The following is a 27,581-nucleotide window of genomic DNA, read 5'->3' as shown; positions in this document are numbered from 1 at the left end:
AGACTGTTCTCCAAAGCAGCTGCACCATTTTACATTCCCACAAGTGGTGTGTGAGGACCCCAAATTCTGTTTCTTTGCCATCACATTATTTGTCTTTTTGAAATATTCATCCTAGTGCATCAAAGTGGTATCTCGTGATTTTGATTTGCATTTTCTGGATGAGTAATGATGTTGAATACCTTTTCATGTGCTTATTGTCCATTTGTATATCTTCTTTAGAGAAATGTCTACTGAAATCCTTTGCTCATTTTTAAACTGGCTTTGTCTTTTTATTATGAGATATAATAGTTCTTTTTAATACTTAGCTACAAATACCTCATGAGATATATGATTTGCAAATATTTCCTCCCATTCTGTGCTAGTACCTCTTCTTCTCCCATATGAAATGAGGGAGGTGATTCTAAATTCAGCACTCCTGAACTGTGCTTTATCTGAGAAGCCAATCACAGTGTTTCTAGTTTCCGGGCTGCTAAAACAAATACCGTACAATGGGCTGGCTTAAACAATGGGAATTTATGGCTCTTGGTTTTGAAGCTACACGAAGCCCAAAATCAAGCAAGGCATTTGTTTCTCCCCAAAGACTGTGGCATTCTGAGGCTGCTTCCATTCATCCCTCAGCCTTAGCTTTTCTGCCACATTGCAAAGCGCGTAGAGAGTCTTTCTCTTCTGGGTTCTGTTGACTTCCAGGTTCTGGCTGCTCCCCATGGCTTCTCTCTTTGTGGCCTTCACTATAAGGACCTATTAGGATTAAGACTCATCCTGATCCAGTTGGGCCACCTCAACTTAAGTAACCTCATCAAAAGGTCCTATCTACAATGGGTTGGCACTTATAAGAATGGATTAAGTTTAAGAATATGTTTTTCTTGGGTACGTAACTCCAAGCCACCATGTCTGGAAGTATCCACATTTTCATTTCCAGTGGTGGGTTTAGAAATGTATGAAACACAGCTTTGGCAAATAAGAGTATTTTTGAGAAAGTTTCTTTACGCTTCTTAAGAGACACTAAAGAGAAAGTTGCTTCTTCTTCCCCGGCCGCCTCTTGACCGCATGGCAGTCAGTGTCTTGGAAAAGTACTCACACTGAGGCCACAGGGTGGAGAGAGTGAAAAGATGAGTTCTTGAGATTGTAGAACTATAACTGGAGATTGTCTTTTCTCTGCACGTTATGGGAGATAATAAATTTCCTTATTATGTATACTCTGGTTTCTCTTCAGATCGTATAAATCTTTCGCTTTTTACTAAAGATTTCCGTGGAGAGAAGCACCTCTGAGTCTTAAACCAATTTTTTGAGGCCCTGTTTAGGCAAGGCTAATAAAACAGTTAAAAAAAAAGAGAGAGAAAAAAAATTTTCCTTATTATGTAAACTAGTTTGATATGGGGTTTTGGTTTTTGTACTCCAAAACATCTGAAGGAGTACATAAATGTTCCTTCCTGTATTAGTTAGGGTTCTCTAGAGAAACAGAATCAACAGGAAACACTTGCAAATATAAAATTTATAAAACTGTCTCACATAACCGCGGGAATGCAGAGTCAAAAATCCGCAGGGCAGGCTTTGAAGCCGACGATTCTGATGGAGGGTCTGGATGAACTCCACAGGAGAGGCTTGCCAGCCAAGCAGGAAAAAGAGCCTGTCTCTTCTGAATCCTCTTTAAAAGGCTTCCAGTGATTAGATTAAGCATCACTCATTGCAGAAGACACGCCCCTTGGCTGATTACAAATGGAATCAGCTGTGGGTGCAGCTAATGTGATCATGATTTAATTCTATGAAATGTCCTCATTGCAATAGACAGGCCAGCGCTTGCCCAACCAGACAAACAGGTACCACCACTTGGCCAAGTTGACACATGAACCTGACCATGACACTTCCTATGTAATGACTTTTCTCTCTACTCAGCTGGATCTTTCTCTTATGGCTAAGTGTACAAGAATTCTTTTGGAAAATTATTCTCCCTTCCTTAGTGCTGTAAACAATTCTTAATTTGGTTTAACTTCCAACATCAATTATAAATTCTGAGTATGTATCTGTGAATGGGTGGCAGGGGTAATGAGATATTGATTGATTCCTTTGGTTTTGGGGGTGGCTGGGTAAGGCCTGGGGGTGGCTGGAAACTTCACTGTGGTCATGCTGGTTCTGGCAGCAAGACGCTTCCTCTATTTATTAAAGAGTGCTGAACAAACACTATCATTTTCAAATATAGGCACTGAATTGACATATTGCTTATTTCAGAAAAATTAGAAAAAATATTTAATAATGCTAAACTCAAAGTTGATATGGAATATCCTTCTTGTAGCCTGTAGGTCAGCTGTTTTCCTCTTTACCTCTTTGATTTTGTGGATTGTTTTCATTGACCCTAATTTCTTCACAGGAATAGGGAGGCAATGGCAAACTCTGGAGCACTGGTTTAGAACACAGACAACCTGACTGGATTAAGGGTAAATCATCTAACCTTTCTAGAATTCAATTCCCTTCTCTGTCAGATGTGACGTTTGGATTATCTGACCTAGAGCAGACCAATTACTTTATTTTGATAAAAATGTCCCTACATTCATTAACCAGCATGCTTATTGTTCTTTATAACACTGTTGGTTATTTACAGCACTCATTTTTTTTCTTTCATTCAATTACTATTAGCCCTCTAAATTTCTGTTTTTTAAATGTTTAATGATTCTGAAAATAGTACATGGGTATATTCATTATCAGACCTCTTCTGATAATGAATAGTAACTTCCATGGTAACTGAAAGTGTTAGAAACTTAAAGAGGAAGTTCTGTGTGGGAGGATGAGAGGAGGTCAAAGAAAGAAACATAAATGGGTTTCAATATTAAATTTCTGAAATTATGTTGCCACAAGTTTTATTAAGTCAAGTATAAAATGGCATCCAAGAAAACACTGAATAAAACAAATTTATTATTGTTCTTTTGAGGGAGATAGGATTCTGAACAGATTTTGGTTTTGCTACTTAAAAAAAAAATTAACCTCCAATACAGAATTGCAAGTCTTTAAATGCCCCCTTAATATCTTTGTGGTGGTGATGGGGTGGGTGTGGGGCTGGGGGCAAGGAGTGTGGCAGACGAGATTGGCAAAGAGAGGATAACGAAATTACTTGCCTGTTTAGGAAAGACATTTTGATTCACTTATATTTGCTAGTGCGATGGTGAAACATTTTTACCACAAGTCTCTGCAGAATTAAGACACTTCAGACAAAATACCAGATAACGTGTTTCACACATAAAAGCATGATAGACCATAGCTTTACAGGTGAGGTAATTCAAGGAGCTGTTGAGTTTTAAATATCTCTGATACTAAGTGCTTTGACTGCAAAAATAACCTCAAAGGAACATGACCTAAAATTTAAGGAAGAGTTTCTTATCTAAACAATACAGTGTTTTGTTATGAGATCATTTTAATAAAACCCTTTTCTGAATTTTCCATATAATATGGGAATACTTAGGAACCTATCCTATTTTTGGCTCTGAAGTTCCCTACACCAGGCCAGCCTAAGGCTGTGGGGCAGTGGCAAGAAAGCAGCCTTGAGTTTTCATACAGAAAACTTCTCTGTACTGATCAGAAATACGCATTCTCCGGAAGGGTTTTGGTCAGTAAGAGCGAACCAGAACTTTAAATACCATTGCATTCATTCACTTATTAATCCAAAAATTGTTTATTACATATTTATCCAGGCACCAGAAACAGCTGTAGAAAAGGTAAAATAACCCTGCCTTCCTGGAGCTTGTATTCTTCAGGGGAAAATAGACAATAATTAAACGGTAAACAAAAAGCATTGTTTTAGATAGTGATGAAGAAGACAGTTGCGAAGAAAACAAAACAGGACAAATCTATACATAGACAAATTTTGTCTGTGGCTATTTTAGATTGTGTGGTCAGGAAAGGCTCTCTACAGAGGTGACATTTGAGTTGAGACCTAAATGACAAGAAGGAATCAGCAGGCAAAGTACCAGGCAGAAGGAACAGTTCCTGCACAGAAACAGGTAAAAGCAATGACTAACGTTACTGGATAAAACTTTTTGAGATTTCGGAAACGGCATGAAGGCATCTGTGGCCAAAGCACTGCAAGGGTAGAAGACGAGGTCCCTGACGCATATGAGGGGTTACGATCTTATTCTAAGCGTAACTGATGCCCACTGGAGGTTTTTGAAGAGGGATTGGGAGATGGGTGATATTCATTTCGTATTTTAAAATACAGTATCCCAAATGGCCACGCACTTTGATTTTACTTCTTTAAAATTTAACTTCTAATTCCTGTACGAATTGAACGACACCCCGGCCACCTCTGTTTTCTCAGGCTGTTTGCGCTCGCCGCGGGCTGGTTTGCACCCGACGCTCCCCTGTTGACAGCCTCGGAGGAGCATGTGACAGTTGGCAGGCGCAGCGAGGGGCAGCCCGAGCCAAGTCGCTGCAGGGGCCAGGGCTGCGGGAGGGGGCAAGGAGAGGAGGCGACGGCGGCCCTGCGCACAGCGAGGAAGGGAGGCGGAAGAAGCGGGGCCCCCCACGGGCCTCCCAGGGGTCAACGGGGCCTCAAGATGTTCCCGAGTCTCGCCAGGAGTGCCCGGAATCGACATCGGAAACAATGGTGGCTCGGGGCTGGACACCATGGCGCTAGGGCTGGAGGTGGGGGTGAGGGGTGGGGAGGCGACTAGGGGAGTTTCGGCTCCTTGGGCCTAGCAAGGCGCGGCCTCAACCTCAGCTCACCCAAGAGCCGCAGGTGTTGATTCGAGGCTCGGGTCCCGCCGTCCTTCTGCCCACATCCTGTGGCGCACGCGGCCCGGGGCCTGGAGATCCGGCGCCGGGTTTTGTGATCCGCCCGCATCGAGAGGCCGCACCCGAAGCCGCTAACCCTAGGACCCGACTCTAGGCCCACTGGGCCCTTCGGGGCTCCCTTCCCTCCCGTTGGACTCCAGGCGACCGACCGCTTGGGGCCACTGTGCTGAGGAGAGCTGCGGCGCCCTTTCCCTCGGGCCTTGGCGAACTGAGCTCCTCGGAGACCAGCTTCACAGGGAAACCGATGCTTCGCGGTCCGGAGTGCGACCTTCGCCCGCAGGCTCCTACTCTGTCTTCAAACCTCTGGTTCAGAGGCACCGGCTCAGCAAGTCCTGTCCTCCCGACGCCATTCGAATTAGCCACCCACTCACTCTGCATCCCACCACCCCGATTTAATGTTTTGCGGTACATTTACTCCATGTGTCTTCCGTGTTTGTTTTTTGTCTGCTCTGGAATGTACGTTCCACGGAGCAGGGACTTTTCCAGGCGCAGTATGGTGTTCCCGCAGCCTAGAACGGGGTCCGGGCCCAGGGAGCCCACTGACATTTGGTGAACCACAGGCTGCAGTTCTCGGCCTTGGAGAGCAACAGAGCCGCGGCCTCTTCGGGCGAGGGGCGGGGCTTGTGGCCCCTAGGCCTAACTTTCTACTTCCGCCTTCTTTCCCCCGGTCCCCCGAGGGCTGAGCCTGAGCCTCGCTTTGCCCTCAAGCCTCCCTCCCTCCTCCTGCAGCCACCGCAAAAACCCGGAGCCTCGAAGCAGCGGAGCGGCGCCACCCCTCGCGGCACCTCCCTGGCAGCCCTCGGCGGCCGCGCTGGGCATGCTCAGTCGGCAGGGCCGCTTCAGCTGGCGGAGTAGGAGTCTTAGGCGCTCCGGCTGCAAGGAGCCGCGGCGGGGTAAAATGGAACCTTTTACCAATGGTGAGTGTGGGAGGCCCGAGGCGCCGGGGTCAGGCTCTCACAAGCTCTCTGGGTTGCCGGCAGCCGTGACACGCGGGGACGGGTTTCAGTTGCCCCCATCGCGGGTGTCTTGCCTGGGTTTAGGGGAGGTGGTAGGAAGCTGGGGGCGGCAGCGGCCAGCGCGGGGCCGGGGGGCTGCCCCGGGTGGGAGGTGGCTGGGGGTGGCCGGGACCCAGAGCTCCGCTGTGCGGCGGGGCGGACGGACGCACAACAAAGTTTGGGCTGTTGTGCGCAGAGGAGGGGACAGCGGGAAAGTTGTCTGCCCCTGCTTTCGGGATGGTAGGGTTAAACCGTGGCGCCTGCCAAACCCAACTTCTGTGGCACGCCGGGCTCTGTCCCCTTGTCCTTCAGAGAGTTGCCGGCGTGACTTTTCCTAATAGGGCGGTGGGGGGGTGGGGGCCTTGGCAGACCAATGAGTGGAAGGAGGGGAAACTTGCGGGAAGCCTTGCTCACCCTCTGCCGAAGAGAGATGCCTATCCGCATTGCCACTTTCCTGTCTGTTGCTGAGGCGCTCTGCAGAGCGTTCGGCTTCCTGCCTTCCTGATAATCAGCTTTTCAGTCAAAGACTCGTTAAATATCAAGAGTCCGTCACGATGATATCACAATTTGGGTTGAGGCGAGAGTCAAAGCAGGAGCCTGCACGATGCCCTGCAAACTGCCACGGCGCTTTACTGAATGGAGTCCCATCTCTAATTAAAACGATGGCTTTTGTTTGCACCAGGAGTGCTAGAGTCACAATATATGGGTGAGATGTCTTACCATTGTGCGGCGTTGAGTATAGGATGCCTTTTAAGGATACAAAGTAGGAAAACTGTCAAGGGAGAATTCACGCTAAAATTAAGTAGATTCACTTCCCAGTTGATGTGTGGTTCATTACTTTCAGGTAGTTAGGCTATAGCAGTATCGAGGCCGGTCTCATCCCTGTTTGAATTGTCAGTTACCAGTCAAAAGACAGACATTGTCCACTCTATCCCAAACCTCAGCCAGACTTTGTTGTATGCTGTGCTTCGTTCATGGGGTCGTTATAACTACTCTGTCCCTAATTCAGAATGCTTTATTCTGCTGCCATCTTTCTGTCTGAGCTGATTAATTAGGTTTAATAATGACAACTTTAATTCTGAATTTTCTTTCTCATTTCAATTCTATTTGTAATTACTAAGGCTCTAAGAGTAGTCTGGTAAAGTTATCCAGAGAATCAAGGAAGATTTGAGCTGATTGGAGCCTTAGAGACCATCTAGCACTTTAGTATTATAATATATATTATAATATTGCGCTTGAATATTCCAGTGCTTATTCTTCCATAGATTTCTTGTTTGTTCTAGATAGAATGCTTGTAGCTTCCATGTTGGTAGGATTTTAAATGTACAGTTTCACCTAAATAAAAAAAGAAAAAATCTCTGTAGCATGGCTGCATCACCCATTTGCTCAAGATTATTAGTTGCTCGTTTGATGAACCTGCCTCTACAGAATTGAAGTACATTCTCAAGTCTTAAAATTTGGGCCTGTTTTCTTTTCATAGAATACGCTGTTCTAGATGTGAATATTTGCAAAATTGTCACATATGGGAGGGCAATGGAAAAATCCCAGGGTGGGGGGGTGGTAAGAAAAGGAAGCAATGCTTCAGCTTCTATGTAGGAAATTGGATTTCTAATCCTTGCCTATGTTTCATATATTCAGAGTCTGTACTGAAGACAGTTTTGCAGTACATCATTTTAGTTAATGTGTTATTCCTCCCTTGTACTCTTTTCTTGTGTTCTTTAACAAGGAGAACAGAAACCACATCTTAAGTTAAAAAGAAATTAGATGCGGGCCACAGTGGCTCAGCAGGCAGAGTGTTCGCCTGCCATGCCAGAGGACCCAGGTTCGCTTCCTGCTGCCTGCCCATGTTAAAAAAAAAAGAGAAATTAGATGCTAGCAAATTGAGGTAATTTTCACATTGAAGATGGGCTGGGTATTTATTTCGGACCCTTTGAAGGAATAGATGTAAAATTTTCTAGTGTCTTCAAACATCACATGGTTTAGTGGAAAGTATGTTTATCTTTGTACTTAATTGACTGCAAATGATATGCATATATACTTCTCCTGTAGGTCCGTATGTTCTGTGCAGAGTGTTTCATTATTCACAGAATTTCTGATTGCAGGATTTATCAAGTTTGAAATTAATTAGCTTATGTTACACATTCATCCTCTTTTAATTAAAGTCTTTACCACTTATGCTTTCATATATTCCTATAATGAAGAGGGATGTGTCACTTAACAAAAGAAAGTTTCTGTAATTCAGGACCACATATCTTTTAGTGACAATGTTGTTTTTATACTCTGACCTATCCATTTGTAAAGGAGGCAGATTTAGTTTGTCTTGTCATTCCTGCCTTCAGTACTCACTTATTCTGGTAGGGCTTTCTGCACTTGTTTTCAGTGAAAACTTACTACTGATGTGGCCCGTTTTTTTTAGGTCCTACTTTCTGCCTGTTGATAATGGGTTTTGGTTTATTTGATGAACATCTTTCGTTAGCCTGCTCAGACTACATAGTGCTGCAACCCATTTAAAATGCTCATCTTAAGAAAGGGCTTATCATTAGGGACATAATTTGGCTCAGGAGATATTTTTGGCCTTGCCCTTGGAAGGGACTGCTGATATGCCAAAGACTGGATATCCCGCCTGGCTTTGGATATTTGGTGGCTTTTTTTTTTTTTTAATGGAGACATGCTGTACCAGTGCTTAAATTGATCTGACAGTAACTATTGTGCCCTGTTAGGCAGGTGTGGGTGAAACTATTAGGAATAGTGATATGCACATCACAAAACAATTTTGGCAACTATCTTGGTCTTTTGTTAGAGGTAATATCAAATTGCTAGAGTTATTTTATGTCTGTGTAACTTTGTTTTCATTTATATGCAAGGCTCTTGGTTATTTCAGAATAATTTAGGTTCGTGTTAAGGAAGCAGATGTTAAGACTTACCTTCAAAATCTGATTTATTAGGTCTGACGTTGGGACTAGGAATCCACAACTACAGTTTAAGGATACTAGAAGTATTCACCAGAAGGGGGTTTGGGGTTGTTTGTTAAGGTAAACAGATTCAGGATTTGTGAAAATATTTATGGGGATAAACTTTGTTTCCTGTAATTATATATACATTTTTTACACTTTCCAGTTTGTGGTATGGTCTGAAGTAAATGTAGAGATTGGGGACAACATTGGTGTTTTAAAGTCCCAAAACTGAAAACATAATGGAAACAGTTTGTCATTTTTTTATATGAACGTAGCCCCCGGTAATCACTTTAGTACTACAGCCTGGTGTATTATCTGGTTTACAAAATTATTTTTGTTTTTGTTTATAGATTGACATCCAGTTGAAAGTATTACCCAACTTCCAAAATGGAAATCTAGACAACAAATGAGATATTCTGGGTTGTAAGGCAGTTAAGAATTGTGATTTCACCTTTTTATCTTAGAAATAATAGTTGTCCTTTAGGTAAACATTTAAAAAGAAAACTTTTTTAGCATCAGCTGTCAAAAAATGTTAGCTTTACTATGTTTGTTTATATTTTTTTTCTTAAAAAATGGATAATCATAGTTTTTCTATATGATGGAATATATTAGATTCTGTTTATCCTTCTGTAAGTTTTTTCAGTCAGGGAAATAAGCCAAATAGTAACCAAATGGAAGCAGCAGTAAAGCCTGGTGTTGGCATTATTAATAGTCTCAGGTTGAGGTTGTGGCTAGAAACCAATCTAGTTGCTAACTGGAAAGTAGAGGTGAAAGATTTATTTGCTTTTACTTATCATCTTCACAAAAAGCATGTCTTGATAGAAGTTAAAAAAAACACCATACTTTAGAAATTGTTACAGTGATTATCATATATCTACTTGATTCTTGAGAAACAGCCTGAAAGATATGTAACTGGAAAATTTGATTGTAAGGAAATTATATAGAAAATAAATGAAGGCTGATTTTCTGTTCAAGAATACAATCAGACTCCTTTTTTTCTTTCTTTCTCTCTTTTTGCATGGGCAGGCTCCAGGAATCCAACCCTGGTCTCCAGCATGGCAGGTGAGAATCCTGCCACTGAGCCACCATCACACTGCCCCAGACACCAATTTTGAATGCCCACTTACAAATAGATTTTCTGCCAGGCACAGTTAGAAAAAACCCACAAACTTGTCATCTGATACTAGTAAGCTAAGAGAAATTAATTGGAAGAACCTAGTTTTGTTTTCATGCTAATAAAAGAAATATGAAAATATAGACTTGAAAAGGCAATAAAACTTGGTCTAACCAGAAGGAAAGATAGCATAAAGACTGAGATGTCTTTATCCTTTATCTAGAAATACCTAGAGTGGACAGTGCTGGGGAATTAAATATGCAAATATAAGAATGTTTTTGCATGAGGGAGAACAAATGAATATCAGCATTGCAAGGTGTTGGAGATGGGGTGGTTTACAGGAAAAAATACGATCAATGCAGGCTGTGGTGTATAGTTAACCATAACATTGTAATGTGCTTATATTGACTGTAACAAAGGCAATATGCCAAAATTAAATGTAAGGGGACAGGGATATGAGGAAGGGGTATGAGATTCTTTGCTGAAGGAAAGGAACCATTGATTTTTTTACTTAGGTTGGATTGTATGATATGTGAATAAAACTGTTTAAAAATGAAAAACAAACAAACTTGGTCTAGGACGATATTCATGAAAAAACGGTACAAAATTGTTTTTATTAACTGTTCACGTAACATCTGCCACCAGTAAGTTCACATTTTTACTGATTTAATAAAAAACAACTCTTATTAAGAAAAAGCCAACAATTTTGACCTTCTCCATGAATGCCTTAGAAAAATGAGATGCAGAGGAGTTTGCTCAAGATTACCCTAGAAATTGGGATGGAGAGAGAATTAGACTGGGGTCTTGGCAGTTGAATTAGGAAAATAGTGTAGCCACGGTCTGTCGATTAGTTACCTCAGTCTTAAAACTGTAGGAGGTTGGTGTTTTGTAGTTGGAACTAGGACTTTCCATGATTTCATTGGAGCAACCCAAGAAAGGCAGTCCTTTTTTTTAAAATTTGAATCTCTGGAAATGCAGCGTTTTGAGAATTCACAGGATTCCAGGAATGGGAATGAAGAGAAGTCTGGGATCCCTTGAAGTGGCACAGCTCCTTTTATTCCTAGTGGTCTTTTAGAGAAGGTTGCTTGCTCACTACCCTGGTGTTTCCAGGCAGTAAGTGTGACAGTTACGAGTCTGTGCATCCATGAGGGTGGTCAGGATTACCCTGGGAGAAGATTAATGTGCCTGTTGTACTTTGGAACCAAAGTTATTTAGGAAAAACCGCGACGTAAGAGGAAAATTAGTGATAAAAATGAAAGAAATGTGGAGAGGGTAAAGAAGAAGGCTGTTAGGCAGAGATTTTCAGGTCATACCTTGAATCTTTTAAGTCTTTGGCTCAGAAATAAGCTCAGGCTGAGGTAGGGAGCAGATCGCTGTTGCATCAGGTTGAAAGATAGGGTTGGAAGATGGAGGTTTGTTAGGAGAGACTGGATAAAAGAAATTGAGAGAGCAGGAGGTTGAATGTGTTAAGACAGGCATTTAGAGGTCCTGGAAGGAGATGGAAAACAGTTACTAGGGGTTTAATCATAGTCTTCTCTCTTTCGTAATCAGAAAAGTCATAGTCACTTGTAATGTTAGGGCTGCTCATTGTTCTGAATGTTTTAGATTTCAAGAAAAAAAACAAAGAAGTCTATAAACCGTCTACTCTGTGGACCACCATGGCAGTGGCCACTTGCTTTGCACTGCCTGGTTTTGCTTCGGTTTTCAGTGTGTGCTTATGACAGAACATTGAACCACTTAAAAGTTTTGTTTTGTTTTAAATTCCGACCTTAGCATCTAAACCATAGCATTTGTCAAATAACTCAGACTTCCAAGAGAGTTTCATAAAACAATGGAGAATGAAGTTCTTTTGTAGAAGACGCTTTGAAATTCATTTCCTTCAAGTGTGTATTGCTTGATAAAGATAGATCTCCTGGACTTTCCTTCCACATATTTCAGGAATGCAATTACCAAACCAAAACTTAAGCCGAGTGTCAGAATTGCTCTAGAATGGGTGATGGGGGTAGGAATGGGGTCCACAGTGTTCTGCGCTGCTGCTGTTTGGGGAGGCCAAGCCATGATCAGGGGTGAAAGAATTTTAAGGAAAGGCTTCCTGAGGTTTCCAGGGAGAGCTTCTTAAGCTGGGGGAACCAGAGTAGGGAGGTGCAGTTTTAAAATTGTACCTCTGCGGGTTGGTATGCTGCTATCCTCCCTGGGTGGCACAGCAAACTATGACCAGTGGTATCTGGTCATGTTTCCCAGACAACTGCCTCAGGTGTCATTTGGTGTCATAGAGGAACTTTCTGGTTGGCAAGGAAGCTTCCGGCCATGGTATTTTTTTTTTAGCTGAAGCTTTATTTTAAAAATATACTTTTTTAATTATTGATTTTAAAAAATCAGCTCAGGCTGATTGTGGAGTATTGGGTCCTAGTCTGTGGGGATGCTCTTTTAGATGGAAATCTGCATCACAGGTTACTGAGAGGCTTGGTAATTTTGCAGTTGGAGGAAGCACACAGAAAAATAATTGAATGTATGAAGGAGGGTCTGGTCTGAATTGGAGATTACCTAATATAATGTGTTGGCTTAGGAGTAAGCACACATTTCACTTACGTGTAGCTAGCTTTGTTCACAAGTGCTGCACGTCGTAGTTGTGTGCATGACTGCTGTAATTGATAGCAGTTTGGAAAATTTTTAAGATAAAGTCTTGAATTCATGCAAAGAAGCTTATCTTGACAGTGGCTGTTGATAGAAGAAATGTGATTACAATCCTAGCCTTTTTAAATGGGTTATTGATAAGGTAACTGACCCTCAAGTCATTTATGAATTGATGATAAATAATTGCTACAGCGATTTAAGACTACCATATATCTTGGTTTTATCAATCTGATGAGTAGATAGAAAAGTATTTCAGAGCAGTATCAGCAAAATCATTTTTTGATCCTTCTGAGAACAAATCTGGTAATTTATTCACTAACTGAGGTGTTTTCTTATTCATAAACTTCTGTTTATGTTGAAGAGTTCTTAGATAAATTTTCTGTGTAGATTCTATTCAGTGATATGAATTCCCTCTGAAACCACTCACAGGTATTCATAATACCTTAATGCCATTTTCCATTTTAAATAAGAAATTATGATAGATTTAGTTCTTTTGAAACCATATCCTGATTGTTGATAGAATTAAAGATAAACTTTTTACCTTTAGATCTTACAGAGGTATTTGTAGTGATATAGATTCACTTGAAAGGTTTAATGAGCATAGATATTTAGGTAGCGTTTTCAATTTCAGTTACCTTTTAGAGCTCAGTCTGTCTAAGAGGTTCCCTGAGGATGATCAAGAACTGTGTGGCCTGTTTTATGAAGGCAGATTTAAAAAATACTATAGAAGATAATGATTGTAAATTTGATATGAGGACAAGTTTGATATAAACATCAGGATAGGTATTTTAGCCAAGGAAAATAAATGAGAAAATTGGAGGTCAAATAATTTTATTTTCCCCTGATACCGGTTAAAAGTGAGGAGTTCTGTGCCCAGTGCACGCAAATGACCGATTCCTGAGACCAGTGGGGTTTCAAAGAGAGAAAGTTAATTGCTCAGCTTGCAGTAGGAGACAGATGTTTAGGGTGCTAGTTTGTGGGAATGAGAAATGAGTTGCTCTTTAGAGCAGCGTTCCATCTGCATCAGCATGGGCTACTGAGAGACTTTGGTAACTTTGTACTTGGCGAAAGCACACAGAAAAGTAGTTGAATGTATGAAAGAGGGTCTTAGAAATTGGTCATTTGAAAGCAGTTGGGCAGCTGTTCCTCCCACCTGCCCTCCCTTTTGATCGGTATCATTGATTGACAACTCTGGCAGGACCAGATCCCTAAGCAGTAAGGAGTCCGACTCCCGAAGTTCTGGAGCCCTGGCAGGCCAGGCAAACGTGATAATCGAGCCTCTTGCCGCCGCTAGACTGTTGGCCTGGAAGCTCGGCAGCCGGGTTTTCTCCTGGTCTGTGGGCACTCCATGCCCCTCAGTGCTTTAAAGCTTCAAAGAGAGAAATAGTTTCCAGTTCCGGGCCTGGTCCTGGGTGGGTGAGTGGGTGAGTTTACCTCAAGGTAAAAGTGGATCAGGAAGTTAGTATGCAGGTTTGAGTCCCCTGAGCCTGGGTTTTAAGACCCTGGGGTCCTGCTTCCAGAACAGTCACCCTTTGTTCTGACATCTACACCTTTTCTGTTTTCTGTCTGTTGAATAATCCACCAATTGATTGGTATTTAATGAAATTAAGTGTTTAATATCTGTTTAAATTGTTAGTTGGTGTGTTATTGCATTTGTATGGTTCAAGAGTTCCTAATTGGCTGCTGCTTTCTGATATTCTTTAGAATAAGAAACTCTGATTCTAATAGCATTCTTGCGTGTAGCCCTTTGGGATGGATGTGAAAAATTAGGAAGATTTTAGTTATAAGCCTATGGAAAAACACAAGAAATAGTTTATTTCTGTAACACTGTCTGGCCTTAATATGATTTAGAATCAGGAGAGAAATGGCCTGAAAATGGTTCTATAGAAAAGGATATGTATTACAGTTAGATTTGTCCTGCAAAAGAGAGCAAAAATGGGATGAGATGATGTATAGTCAATCCTTTGTCTCTCTCAAAAGTATAATTCTTTGTTTTTTTATGTCTGATTTTCTGTTTGTGTCCATTTGCTTGTTCAATGTATATTTTCATACTTCCCCATGGTAACAGTAAATTAAAAAGTCTTAAAAAAGCTGTTTGAATTGCTTAAAGGTAAATAAGCACTAGTGTGTAAATATATATAAATTAGTACTCCTGGAATTCCAGAGTCACCAAATTGATACTGACCAAAAGCAAGGTCAGTATCTTGCTTTCTGCCTGATGCATTCAAATGACCAATTCCTGAGACAATGGGATTTCAAAGGGAGACAGATTCTATTGCTAAGGGTGAAGCAGGAGATCAGATGACCTTTTGACCTAAAAATCTCTCTCCCCAAGCTACTGTAACTCTAATACTTTTATAGTATCAAAAGTAGGCAAGTTTTCAGATAATGAATACAGTGGTTCAAGATGATGAAGTTAGAGATGATTTGATTATTGAGCATTCACAGATTGATTACCTGCTTATTTACAGAATGTATATAAGAAGATGGCAGCCTTAATATGATGGACCTGGTTTTTAGTATTATAATGAGGTATAGGTCACGTATAGGTTAAAGTTTAAGCTACAGTGCATGCTAGACTGGCCAATTTTGGTTAGATCAACTTAGATAGCTTAGTAATTGGGATGGATTAGTTTTGGGGGACTCTAGTTCTTTGTTAAACATTAGGGGCTGTTTTTTGTGATCATTTGAGAAACAGGATGAGGGTACAAATGGAGCCAGTCATAAGGTTTTCACAATCACAGGATAAAGATTATGTATATAGTTAGACAGCATTATCAAAGATTGAGGCAGTTGAGTTACAGTTCAATAATTTCAGGTACTTCCTTCTGTCTACTCTAATATACTAGAAGGTAAAAAGAAATATCTATATAATGATTCAGTAATCATAATCATTTATTAATTCCTAACTTCTCAGTTATACCCTCCACAAGGATATTAGCTAGCTACTAAGTGAGTAAAATGGTGTATCTTTAGGTGGATTTTGATATTGTCATAATGCTAAGTATCAGGAGAAAGGAACTAGATGCTCTCAGTATCCACTCTTGAACTGTTTGTATTCTTTAGTCCGTAGAATATCATGTTACACTTGTTGACTTAATGCTTTTTACCTGTCTTCTTGACAGAATTTTAACTGGAGTTATTTCCTTTGAGGCATTGACAATGGTTTTGGATGCCTGATTATTCAGTAGAATTCAGTGATTTTTAGTGCTTTATAAATTCTTATAAATTATCTATTTCTCTTAATTCTTTTGCAAATAACTCGATAAAATAAATATGGAAATGTATATAGAGATTACATACAAAATTTTTTTTGAATGATGAATACTTTGGGCCTAATTCTGTTTTATTGACACTAAAGAATACAGGGGTTCAAATGTACTTAATTTGTGTTCCTTTTTATTCTTTGGTTATTTCCCCATTTGTTCCTTTTGAACTTCTTTTTTACATCATGTTAATAGTTCTTCCTTCATCTCTTATTTTCATTATGAAGACTAAAAATATAACAAATCAAAATTACTTCTCCATATCTCCTTGCTCTGTTTTTCATTGGGTGTCGGGTAGGAAAGGAGGTGAGGGAGGACGCATAGAGTGTATATGTTAGTACACAGGCTTCCTTCACACTGTTTTAAACTCCCTTGTATATGTTTAGTTCTTTATTTTTGCCCATTTATCCTTTTTTTAAGATAATAGTCTTTTAAAAGATACGCCCCCTCCAATAAATACATTAATATACAAGTCTGTTAAAATATACCTTTACTGTGTGCTAACTTGTTCCAAGCTTTGTTCTTAAAGATGGAGTGAAAATATGAATACAGTATGTTCCCTCCCTTTGAGGAGATTATATTCCAGGGGAGTTAATTTTTAAAAATATTATTGATATGAATATACGAATCAGTACACTCTCTTTGAAAATGCCCAGACTTTGAGAAGCACAGTTCTTATCCCATACTCCTCTTCCCAGAGACATATTTGGTTTTATATGTTTCTTTTTTCATTTTGGAGACTGTGGTTGTTAGGGTCGGGTATTGATTTGGCAAGGTGATGATGTTCCTGTCCTGTTTCTGTTCCCTTAAGTCATCAGTATGTGAGATTCATCTGTGGCTGAAGACATTTGCGGTGGGGAATGCCTTCTGCAATGAGTAAGGTGTAATTTAATTAGCCAGAGCTTAAAAGAGTGAGGTCAGAAGAGAGCTCAGCGTACCTCATCTCAGTACTTGCAGTTCAGTCCAGATGTTTGGAAATTGTTCTAGTTTTTACTAGTTGCCAGAATGCAGTATACCAGAAACTAAATGGCTTTTTTTTTAAAGGAGGAATTTATTAAGTTGCTAGTTTACAGTTATGAGGCCATGAAAATGTCCCAATTAGAGCAAGTCTCTAGAAATGTCCAAATTAAGGCACCGACAAGAGTTTAGCTTCACTCAAGAAAGGCCAATGAAGTTCAGTTTCTCTCTCAGCTAGAAAGGTACATGGCAGACATGGTATCTGCTAGCTTTCTCTCCAGGCCACTTGCTTCATGAAGCTCCCCGGGAGGCATTTTCCTTCTACTTCTCCAAAGGTCGCTGGGGTGGACTCTCTGCTTTTTGGCTCTGTGGCATTCTCAAAAGGTACTCTCTCCAAAATGTTTCCTCTGTTACAGGATTCCAGTAGACTAATCAAGACCTGTGTAGAATGGGTGGAGCCACGTCTCTGTGGAGATAATCTAATCAAGTCCCTAGTATACAGTATTGAATAGGGTTTAAAAGAAATGGCTGCCTCCATGTGATAGATCAGGATTAAAATGTGGCTTTTCAAGGTTACGTAAATTCTTTCCAACTGGCACAGAGATGCAGAATGGAATCATCTTGGAGAAAGCCATTGGAACCCAGAAGCCAGGAGACAAGGTCAGCAGACGCTGCTGTGTGCCTTTGCGTGTGACAGAGAACCTCGGAAGCAAGCTAACTACCTTTCCTCCGAAGAACTATAAATTATTAACTAAATAAATCCCTTTATTAAAAGCCGATCCATCTCTGGTGTGTTGCATTCTGGCAGTTTTGGCAGACTAACACAGATCTGTCCATGAATATGCCTAATTTTGTAAGATTTCTGCATAGCATAGCATAGCATAGCATAGCATAGCATAGCATAATAGTGAATAGCAATTCAGACTGCTTGCATAAATCCTTTCAGATTTATTAGCAATTTTTATGAATTTGTAGCACTTTCAGAGAAAGGTTCATTCCAATGTTCAGTTTAAATCTGGTCTAGATGAGTTATTTTTTTATTTTTCTGGTTCCTTCAAGCACATGTGATATGCAACATCTGATTATTCATACAAGTAGAACTTGTTTCAATCTTAGATCAGGTTTTAAATATATTTTTGTCTGTTAGGTGGGGTTGAAATGATTAGGAATTTAAGACCAGAAAGGGGTAGTGTTAACATGAAGATACAGAGTAAGAATAGTTCATAAACTAGTATCAAGCCCTGTGTTTCATAGGCATCAGGAATACAGACATATCTATAATATAATGTGTTTTAAGATTCATACCTATTTTGCTATGTTTCCTCACAGGAACCTTAAGAAACTAGTAAATTTGTATTTCTGCTAGTGACTGATGCCTTTATTTTGTTATTATTATTTTTTGCTAAATGAATGTACCTTAGTAACAGCTTTTGACTCTGAGAATCCATTATTAATTATGGCAGTTTACTTCCCTAAATCTACTCTGCAGAAGTCTCTGGATCTGTTTTTTTCTTCTTCTTCTTACAAATACAGTATTTTGAACTTCTGAAACATACATGCTAGTATTTTGACCAAACAGAAAGTTGAAAGATGTATGGAATAAATTGTTATTTAGTGTGGGTTATATGGGAACCGAGAAGAGGCAGTCCTCGCTTTGGACCGCAGTTGTTCCTGGGAAGCTTAAGCGAAAAGAATATTGTGTTTTCCCACAGGGATAAGTTATTGGCGTCTTCAGTCTTGCCCAAGGATGCTCAAAGAAGCGTAAATGATATTTATGAAAGCAGAGGTACCAGTTGTTTAGGACTCCATTTTCTAAGTGCGTGAAACCACATTTCAAGTCTATATAAAGACTGTATGTGTGATTTCAACCAGGAGCCATTGATTACATACAGCAGATAAAAATAAAATTTTCTTGTATTTGCTACTTTAGCTGTCACCTCACATAGTGTCTCACACATATTAGATCTCAGTAAATTTTATCTGAGGCTGTTATACTCTAAGCAGCTCTAAAACAAATAGTTTTGTCTTATTTGTACTCTTTTAATTTACAGTGTTTTTTGTTTTTTAAAGGAAAGCTAAATTTCATTGGCCTTTTCCTTTTTCTGTGAACTTCTCTGTAGCAACTAGAGTAATTCCAAATCATATCTTGGAGCATTCTTGTCAGTATTCATTTAGCTTCCCTTCCCACTGAATACATTTCCACTAAATACATTTATTAAACATTTGCTGTATTTCAGGTCCTATGCTTTGTGCAGTGAAGAAAGACAGTGATGAATATGGCATGGTCTCAGTATTGAGGGAAAGATGATGATTGGGGGAAAGGTATCTCTTACTTTGAGGCATTTTCAAAATCAAAATTGAAGAAAAGCCCAATATTTTCCTACACTCTTATCTTCTGAGCTTACTTCATAGCTAGAGGGCTGCTGTGCGTTTGAAGCCAAAGTGGTAAGGTTAAGTCATTTCTTTTCCTGCAGTGCTCAGGACCTTCCGGCTGACCTACGGTTGAAGTACTTTTCTCATCATTAGATAGCCCCCAAAACATTCTCAAGCCAGTAAGATTCAACTTTTAAGAAGGAATTTCCTTACATCATACTGGGTTGGTAATAAGACATGAATCGGTCATGCACAAGCTTTCCCTTTTCCTTATGGGAAGGATGAAAGAGGTGAAGCTATGTTGTGGCTGTCATTAGAAAAAAACACTGAAAGGCAGGTCTCTCTGTTAGTTGACATAACAGAATAACTAGTGGTATGAATTACTTGCAGTGTGAGATAAGGTATGAAAACATGAATTTTAGACCTGATACTAACCAGGAGGGAAAAAGAATGCAAGTGTTTCTGTCTTAATGTTAGAGTATAAAAATCAAATGATATTTTGAGGACAGAATCTAAACAGCTCCACAGTGGTCGTATATTAGGGTGCAGTGAAGACATGATTCAATACACTTTCCCAAAAACCCTTAAAATAAAATCTTCATTTTTGTCACCTTAGTATATTTATGGAGGGACTTTTTGGCAGTGAACTATAGTTGATCTTCACGTTAGACAACCTGTGCCTGGAAATCACAAGGGTAAAGAAGATTGTGCTTTCCCATAGGAATAAGTTATTGGCATCTATGTTCCTGCCCTAGGATGCTCAAAGAAGCACACTTAGTTAAATGAATGTTTTTTTCTGGACCTGGGAATCCAGGATGATACAAAACCCTTTGTTCCATACCTCCCCTGCCATATGCTTTTTATACTTGGTATATTTACTCTATATGCTTTTTCAAATAGTGTATTGAGACTTCATGATCATGATCTTGTCTTGGGGGTTTGGGAGTTTTTTTTTTCCTTTGAAGGTGTGGTTATGGTTCTCAAACTTTAAGGTCTCAGGATTCCTTTTACACTCATAAAAGTTACTGTGGACCCAAAGAGCTTTGTTCATGTGGGTAATATCTATAGATACTATATTAGAAATTAACACCAGAAATTTAGAAAAATATTTATTGAAAAATAGCAATAAAAACTCTTTACATGTTAACATTTTTAAATGAAAAATAACCATTTTCCAAAACAGGAAAATTAGTGAGAGGCATTATTTTACTTTTTTTGTGTGTGTGTGAAATCTCTTTAATGTCTTGCTTAAAAGAAAACAGCTAGGTTTTCAGATCCACTTTTGCATCAGACTTTTCAGATTATAATATTGCATGTCATGAAGCCTTTGGAAAACTTCACTGTACACTCATGAGAGCCTAGAGGTGAAAATGGCAAATTATATCTTATTATGAAAATAATTTTGAGTTTGAAACCCCCTGAGAAAGTATCAAGATTCGTAGGGGATACCTGTACCACATCCTGGAGCAGTGTGTCACTCTAAGCTTAACCCCATCTTCCTCGGGGACTGAGAGGAATACCTTAGAACAAAACTTTGGGTGTCTACCGCTGGCAGGAAGCAGAGCCCTTGGAATTGGATAGCCAGTTTCTTAAGATAGATCTAGGTCACAGGAGCAGGAAATGCTTTGACTAAGCATATCTGAATAAGCCACATGTCAGATGCCTTGATCACTTGAAAATTCTAGATGATTCTATTTATTTCAGCCCTGGATGGTTCTAAAATTAAGAGAACACAATATATATTTTTAACCACTTATTTACCTTTTAAAATAATCTATTTTTATCTGTCTTCTGTTTATACTTGAAGAGATTTCATTAAGTTCTCCTTCTTTCTTAATACTGTCTACCCTTTAACACATACAGCACAGGCATACATAATTTAATTTCTCAGCCCTTTAATGGTTGCTTAGCATTCTCTTCATTTTAATGAAGCAGAGAACTACATGGTTTTATTATTGTGTTTACTTGTCCTGATCTATGGAACCAGGAGTCCTAGATGATTAAAAAAAACAAAAACCTTTTGTCCCATACCATCCCTGCCATAAAATGATCTAGACCTTTAAAAGAGAACTAGAATAAACCCTCTTTATTCTGGGCTCTTTGGGCAAATGAGGGACTAGTATTGATCTAATTTTTACAGATTTTGTCCCTGAACCTAACTAGGTTAGCTGGGACCAGCCCATGGGATTTGACTGCATCTGGAACAGACAATCTGTAATTAGCTTGCTATAATGCTATTTCCATTTGTCTAGCAGTGGGGAAAGGAGAGTTCTTCCAGTAAACTGCAAAGTGATTTTTACTAGGTAGAGAGCACCTAGACGACTCTCGTGATTCCTGATTGATATTTTGTTGGTTTGAAAAGCTAGTGAGGTATAAATATAGAGAGGCAGGCCTTATTACAGTATAGTGGGAGACTTTTTTCAGAGCAGATTTCTTTAAAGCTTTGAATAGCATCTACGGCTTGCTTAAATCAGAACTACTAATTATTTTCTTTCAGCCAACCACTGCTACCTAAACCACTCCTACTTCCACCTTCTTTCCTCTGTATGTCTCTCTCTTGCACAGACTAAAGAGTCTATTTAGAATCCAGTTTATCTGATGGAATAGAGAAGGATGTTCACTCCCTGCAAGTTGGCTTTACTTACATGGAGAATAATATGTGGCTAAATAATATTTTGCCATACATTGAAATTATGTGGTTTCTCCTTTCCAGGGTCTTCATGTATCTCTGCTGTGATCTGAAAGTTTCCTCTTGCCCAGTTGTATTTTAGCATCTTTTTATTTGTCTGCTTTAACTAAAATATTAATTTCTAAGAAGCAAACCAGGTCTATGTTTTAGTGTTTGAAGTATTTCATATTTTATTTATTTTTTACTCCTTTTAAAATTCTTGACAGAGGTTGATATAAAAACGCTTGTGTAGCATAGAGGCAAAAACTATCTCTGACTCTGACCTTGTAACATTTTCTGCCCAGTGTTTATCAAGTTACATTTATTTTTCAGTTTGTAAAATAATTTTTATTTTCATTTATTTTTTTAAATGGGCATTAATATTCAACATATATTTACATTTAAAATCACACAATTTAGTGAAAGCAAGGCATCAAATGGCAGAACTAGCAACAGAAACTGCTTATTAATTCCTCATCATTTCATGAAGCCATATCCATCTATACAAAAATAAGCACTAAAGAGAATAGACTGTTAACTAAAGCTAATAATAATAAATGAAAAGCATAATTTAAACAGATACCAGGTTTTAAGCAGGAAATGTGTAAAAACTTTACAATGAAAGGATTTTCATTCAAAGTAGACAAAACACATAATACCTCCAAACCAGTAAGTTAACAGATACATTTTCTCTCTTAGGTGAGTCTTATCTAACTTCAGAAATATCATTTCTTGATGAAACATAGTTACTATTATACATTTTTTTTTTTAAAATGTGTTTATTTTGTTCCATCCATCTCCCTCCTCCAACAATCTCTTTTATTTTTTTAACTTTTTAAATTATATAGTATAACATATATATAAAGCAAAGAAATAGAAAAGGAATAGTTTTCAAGGCACTCTTGAACAAATAGTTGCAGGACAGATCCTAGAGTTTGTCATGGGCTACCATACGATCCTCTCATATTTCTCCTTCTAACTACTCCAAAATATAGGAGGGTAGAGGGCTTAAATATTTTTTTATCATCACAATCGACTTTTTTTTCCTTCTTTTTTTGTGAAAAATAACATATATAAAAAAGCTATAAATTTCAAAGCACAACACCACAATTAATTGTAGAAAATATTTCAGAGTTTGACATGAGTTACAGTTTTACAATTTTAGGTTTTTACTTCTAGCTGCTCTAAAATACTGGAGATTAAAAGAGATATCAGTTTAATGATTCAGCATTCATATTTATTTGTTAAATCCTATCTTCTCTGTACAATTCCACCATCACCCTTGATCCCTCCATCCCTCTCTTTAGGGGTGTTTGGGCTATGGTGATTCTAACTTTTTCATATTGGAAGGGTCTGTCACTAATATGGGGTAGGGAGATGTAACTGTTGGTGTTCTGGAGAGGCTGGGCTAGGTTTCAGAACTTATCTGGACCAGAATTCCATCTGGAGGTTGTAGGTTTCTGGAAAGTTACTCTAGTTCATGGAACCCTTGTGGAATCTTATATATTGCCCTAGGTGTTCTTTTTTTTTGTAGCATGGTCAGGCACCAGGAAACGAACCCAGGTCTCTGGCATGGCAGGCAAGAACTCTGCCACTGAGCCACCATTGCCTGCCCCCTAGGTGTTCTTTAGGATTGGCTGGAATGGTCCTGGTTGGGGGTTTGCAGGTTATGATAGGTAGAAGGTCTAACTGAAGCTTGCATAGTAGCCTCTCAACTCTATTTGAACTCTCTCTGCCACTGATACTTTATTAATTACATTTCTTTTACCCTCTTTGGTCAGAATAGAATTGTTAATCCTATGGTGCCAGGTCTGGATTCATCCCTAGGAGTCATTTCCCACATTGCCAGAGACTCTCACCCCTGGATATCATGTCCCACATAGTGGGGAGGGCAATTATTTCACTTGCAGAGTTGGGCTTAGAGAGAGACTGAGGCCACATCTGAGCAACAAAAGAGGTCCTCCAGAAATAACTCTTAGCATGCCCATAGGTAGTCAAAGCTTCTCCACTACCTACATATATTACACATTTTTAAAGGATTAGTCCAGTTGTGTTTTCTCTAATTTTAATTCCTCTTCTACATTTATAGTATTAGTGGCAGCAGCATTATGTGGATTGTCTAGAATGAGTTCATTTAGTCGTTTTACTCCTCTTTTTGATCTTCACCTGTATTGACCTCTTCAACTGACTGTGCTGTAGGTGTGTTCACTATCAAATCATTTCCTTGGGACTAACTGCGACTCAATACCTTTACCTGCCTTCTTTCCAAGGCCAATTGTTTATTCCTTTCAATTCTTTGTTGCTGATCTTCTGTCATGCTTTTGCTTGACTGAGAAGCAAGCTCCTCACAGATGAGTTTGTGAAAAAGGCATCAATTTCAGTAGCAATCATGGCCATTATTTTCCCCTAATTTATCATTATTGCTAATAAAATCTTCATGTATAGCATGGAGATCAAGTTGAATTTGTTTTAAACAGGTCTGAACTTTGTTTTTATTCCCCAGGTATTCAATTCTGTTAATAAAATCCTCAGTCTGCCGTTCAGGTAACAGCCTATGTGCCCAGTGCTCCATGTGTCTGATCAGCGTCTTTAAGTCTTCAGCCTCATAACATTGAATTTTGCTTAAAGAGGCTGGAAGCTCTCTTTCTCTGAAATTAATCTCTGAGCATCCAATTTGGGTAAATTCCTTTTATCAGTTCTCTTTGGAGGTACGGAGCAGGTGCTCCTCTCCCTGATTCTTCATCAGGTTCAGCACCTTCACCATCTTCTCTCTCTGGAGAGGCTGGAGATGGGAGAAGGAGGAAAAGTTTCATCTTGTACATGATCATAATTTGGTAGGTCAATCAAGTTGTTCTCCTGTGGTTCTAGCATCTTTTTCTCTGGTTTTCCTCCCTTTCTGGACACTCCTCCTGGATCTCTTTTTGCAGGTTCATCTTCCTCGAACCTCACTTACCACTACAGACACTGTAGCCTGGCACTTGCCTTAGGTGGCAGCAAACTGCAGGGTTTTTTGGCATGGGCAGGCTCTGGGAATTGAACCCGGGGCTCTGGCATGGCAGGTGAGAATTCTTCCACTGAGCCACCATTGCACCGCTCAAGTTACATTTACTTTTATCCTTAAGGTTAAAGAATGCTCACCAGATAATTAAAAAAGAAGAATTGTGAGACCTTTGACATCTAGGTATATCACAATAAAATTATTTGTTGTCTTTGCCTATTCTGTATTAACCTGTCCACAGTGGGTCGTCCGTGGTTTATAAGGATTTCTTTAGGCATTAGCGTAATGTCTAAAGTAGAAATAAGTGAAACTGTGAAGGTCAAAATTGATGTTATAGTAACCTTAAAACTATTTTCCCTTCTCCTGATCCCAAAATAGCATATATTGTAAACTGTGATCTAACATTAACATGTACATCCATTGAACTAGAGTTCTGTAAAAGTAGGTGATTTATTCACCCATTCATAATACCTTGGAATACTTATTAACATTGTAGAGATTTAGCCTTCATTCTGCTGGTTTTATAGTGTCAGGAATACTTTTAAACAGAATAGTCTCAGGAATACTTTTAAACAGAAGACCTTGTAGAGTTCCTATGTGTAAGTGGGCAGAAGGTAATTGTGGAAAAGGGCCTGGAGTCTGGCATGTAAATAGGCAGTAATTGTTCAAATTCATTAGCATCTTAAATTTGTCTTTGGGTAATTAATATCAGAGTGCTAAAGTGTTCCATAGTCCCAGTTTTTGGTGTCATTTTTTAAAAATTTAAAGTAAATGCAAAACAGACAAAACTATATAATCCATTCTTCCCTTCATCTCTATCCCTAGACAACCACTGACTTGCATTTTGTCAGTATGAATTAGTTGCATTCTCTAGAATTTTATCTGAATGGAATTATATGGATTTTATATAGATTTCCTAGGAATGGAATCATACAATACACTTTTTTGGGCTTGGTTTTTTTCACTCAACATAATAATTTTGAGATCATCTGCATTGTATCTGTAGTTCCTTTTTATTGCTGTGTAGTATTCCATTGACTGGATATATCATAATTTGTTCACTTCTTAAGGGACATTGTTTTTCCAGTTTTAGACTATTATGAATAAAACTGTATGAAAATTCTTGTACAAGTATTTATGTGGGCATTTGTTTCATTTCTTTTTGGTTAATTCCTGAGAGTTGATTGGTTGGATTGTATTGTAGGCTTTTATTTTTTAAGAATTTGCAAAACTGTTTTCCAAAGTAGTTACACCATTTCACATTTCCATCAGCAGGGTATGAAAGTGCCCGTTCTCCACATTCTTGACAACGTTTGGTATGATCAGTCTTTTAAATTTTAGCCGATCTAGTGGGTATATATTAGTATATCATTGTGGTTTAAATTTGCATTTTCCTGATGGCTGCTGATGTTGAGTGTCTTCATGTGATTTTTGGCCATTAGCTCATCTTCTTTTGTGAAGTGTCAGTTCAGATCTTTTTCCTACTCCTTTAAATTGGCTTATTTTTCTTTTCTTCCTCTTATTTTTAAGATTCATCTATATAATCCTTTGTCTGATGTATATGTTGCCAGTTTATTTTCCCTGTTTGTGACTTGCCTTTTTGTTTCTTTATAGTGCCTTTGGAAAGTTTTTAATTTTTGTGAAATCTAATTTATCAGGTTTTTTTCTGTAAAGGTCTCTGCTTTTTGTACTTTATAAAAAAAAATCTTTACCCATGGGGTGGTGTGACAGTGGCTCAGTGGCAGATTTCTCACCTGCCAGACTGGAGACCTGGGTTCGATTCCTAGTGCCTGCCGGTGCAAAAAGAAAAAAAATCTTTACTCATGCCAAGGATGCAAAGATTTTCTCCTGTGTTTTTTTTTTCCCCTCCAGAAGTTGTATACTTTTAGGTTTTATATTTAGGTCCGTAATCCATTTTGAGTTAATTTGTGTATGATTTGAGTTACAAATCAGTTAGTTTTACCCCTATGCACATATTACAATGATCCAATACCATTTATTAAAAAGATTTTCCTTTCATCAAATTGTCTTAGTACCATTATTGAAAATTTATTGCCCATATGTGTGTGTGTGTGTATCTATTTCTGGACTCTCTATTCTGTTCATTAATCTATATGTTTATCTTTTGCCAATACCAAAGCATTTTGATAACTGCAGCTTTATAGTACGTCTTGACATCGGGTAAGAAAAGTCCTCCATCTTCTTTTTCCCCCAGAATTGTTTTGTGCTAAATTTAGGTCCATTGCATTTCCTTATTCATTTTAGCATTGGCTTGCCAGTTTCTATAAAATGTCTGCTGGAATTGTGCTTTGTATTGCTTTGGAGCTATAGATCAATTTTGGGAAAACTTACATTCTTTAACAATATATAGAGTATTTTGATCCATGAACACATAGATTTTATGCAGTTGCCTTTTAATGGTTAGAAAAACTTCCTACTGTTTCTTATTTGCTGAGAGTTTTTAATGATCAATATTGTCAAATTGTGGAATTTTGATCATGGTTTTTTCCCCCTCTTTTATTCTGTTAATGTGGTGAAGTAGAGTGATTGATTTTTGAATGTTAAACCAACTTTGCATTCCTGGGATAAACTGTTTGATTATGCTATGTTTTCAGTTTTATGTATTTCTAGTTCTGTTGCCATTATTTTGTTGAGGATTTCGCATCCCTGTGTTTATGAGGGATATTGATTTCTAATTTTTTAAGTTTGTGCAAGATTTGTGATATTTCTTAGTTGAATGTTTGATACAATTCACGAGTGAAACCATCTGGGTTTGGACTTTTGTTTTTGAGAAATTTTTTTTATAATACACTTGACTTATTTATGTCAAATAAATAAGCCCT

At 38.8% G+C, this 27,581-nt stretch overlaps 1 protein-coding gene, 1 long non-coding RNA gene, 1 other non-coding gene and 1 pseudogene across 5 annotated transcripts in view; 2 read left to right on the top strand and 2 right to left on the bottom strand.

Moving 5' to 3' along the window:
- LOC143665556 (uncharacterized) overlaps nt 1–6,450 on the bottom strand; it is a 62,676-nt gene extending 56,226 nt beyond the window's left edge. For both annotated transcript variants that reach the window (XR_013167052.1, XR_013167053.1), the window contains exon 1: nt 6,189–6,450. This is a non-coding gene — a long non-coding RNA (uncharacterized LOC143665556). The remainder of the gene's footprint in view (nt 1–6,188) is intronic.
- On the top strand, nt 1,194–1,309 carry LOC143665853 (U5 spliceosomal RNA). Its single transcript, XR_013167248.1, has one exon. It is a non-coding gene; the product is annotated as a U5 spliceosomal RNA (small nuclear RNA).
- LNPEP (leucyl and cystinyl aminopeptidase) overlaps nt 4,385–27,581 on the top strand; it is a 120,110-nt gene continuing 96,913 nt past the window's right edge. The window contains exon 1 of one of the 2 annotated variants that reach the window (XM_077139083.1): nt 4,385–5,696. In XM_077139083.1, the coding sequence (XP_076995198.1) occupies nt 5,597–5,696 (100 nt within the window). In that variant the 5' untranslated portion in view covers nt 4,385–5,596. Of the gene's footprint in view, nt 5,697–6,175; nt 6,481–27,581 lie in introns of those variants that run through there. The other variant, XM_077139084.1, reaches the window with a different exon arrangement.
- LOC143665555 (TIMELESS-interacting protein pseudogene) lies at nt 23,780–24,611 on the bottom strand (annotated as a pseudogene).

This window comes from Tamandua tetradactyla, chromosome 21, assembly GCF_023851605.1.
Source record: "Tamandua tetradactyla isolate mTamTet1 chromosome 21, mTamTet1.pri, whole genome shotgun sequence".
Lineage (NCBI taxonomy): Eukaryota > Metazoa > Chordata > Mammalia > Pilosa > Myrmecophagidae > Tamandua > Tamandua tetradactyla.
Note: the sequence above shows the minus strand (reverse complement) of the source record. Positions and strands in the feature narration are given on the sequence as shown.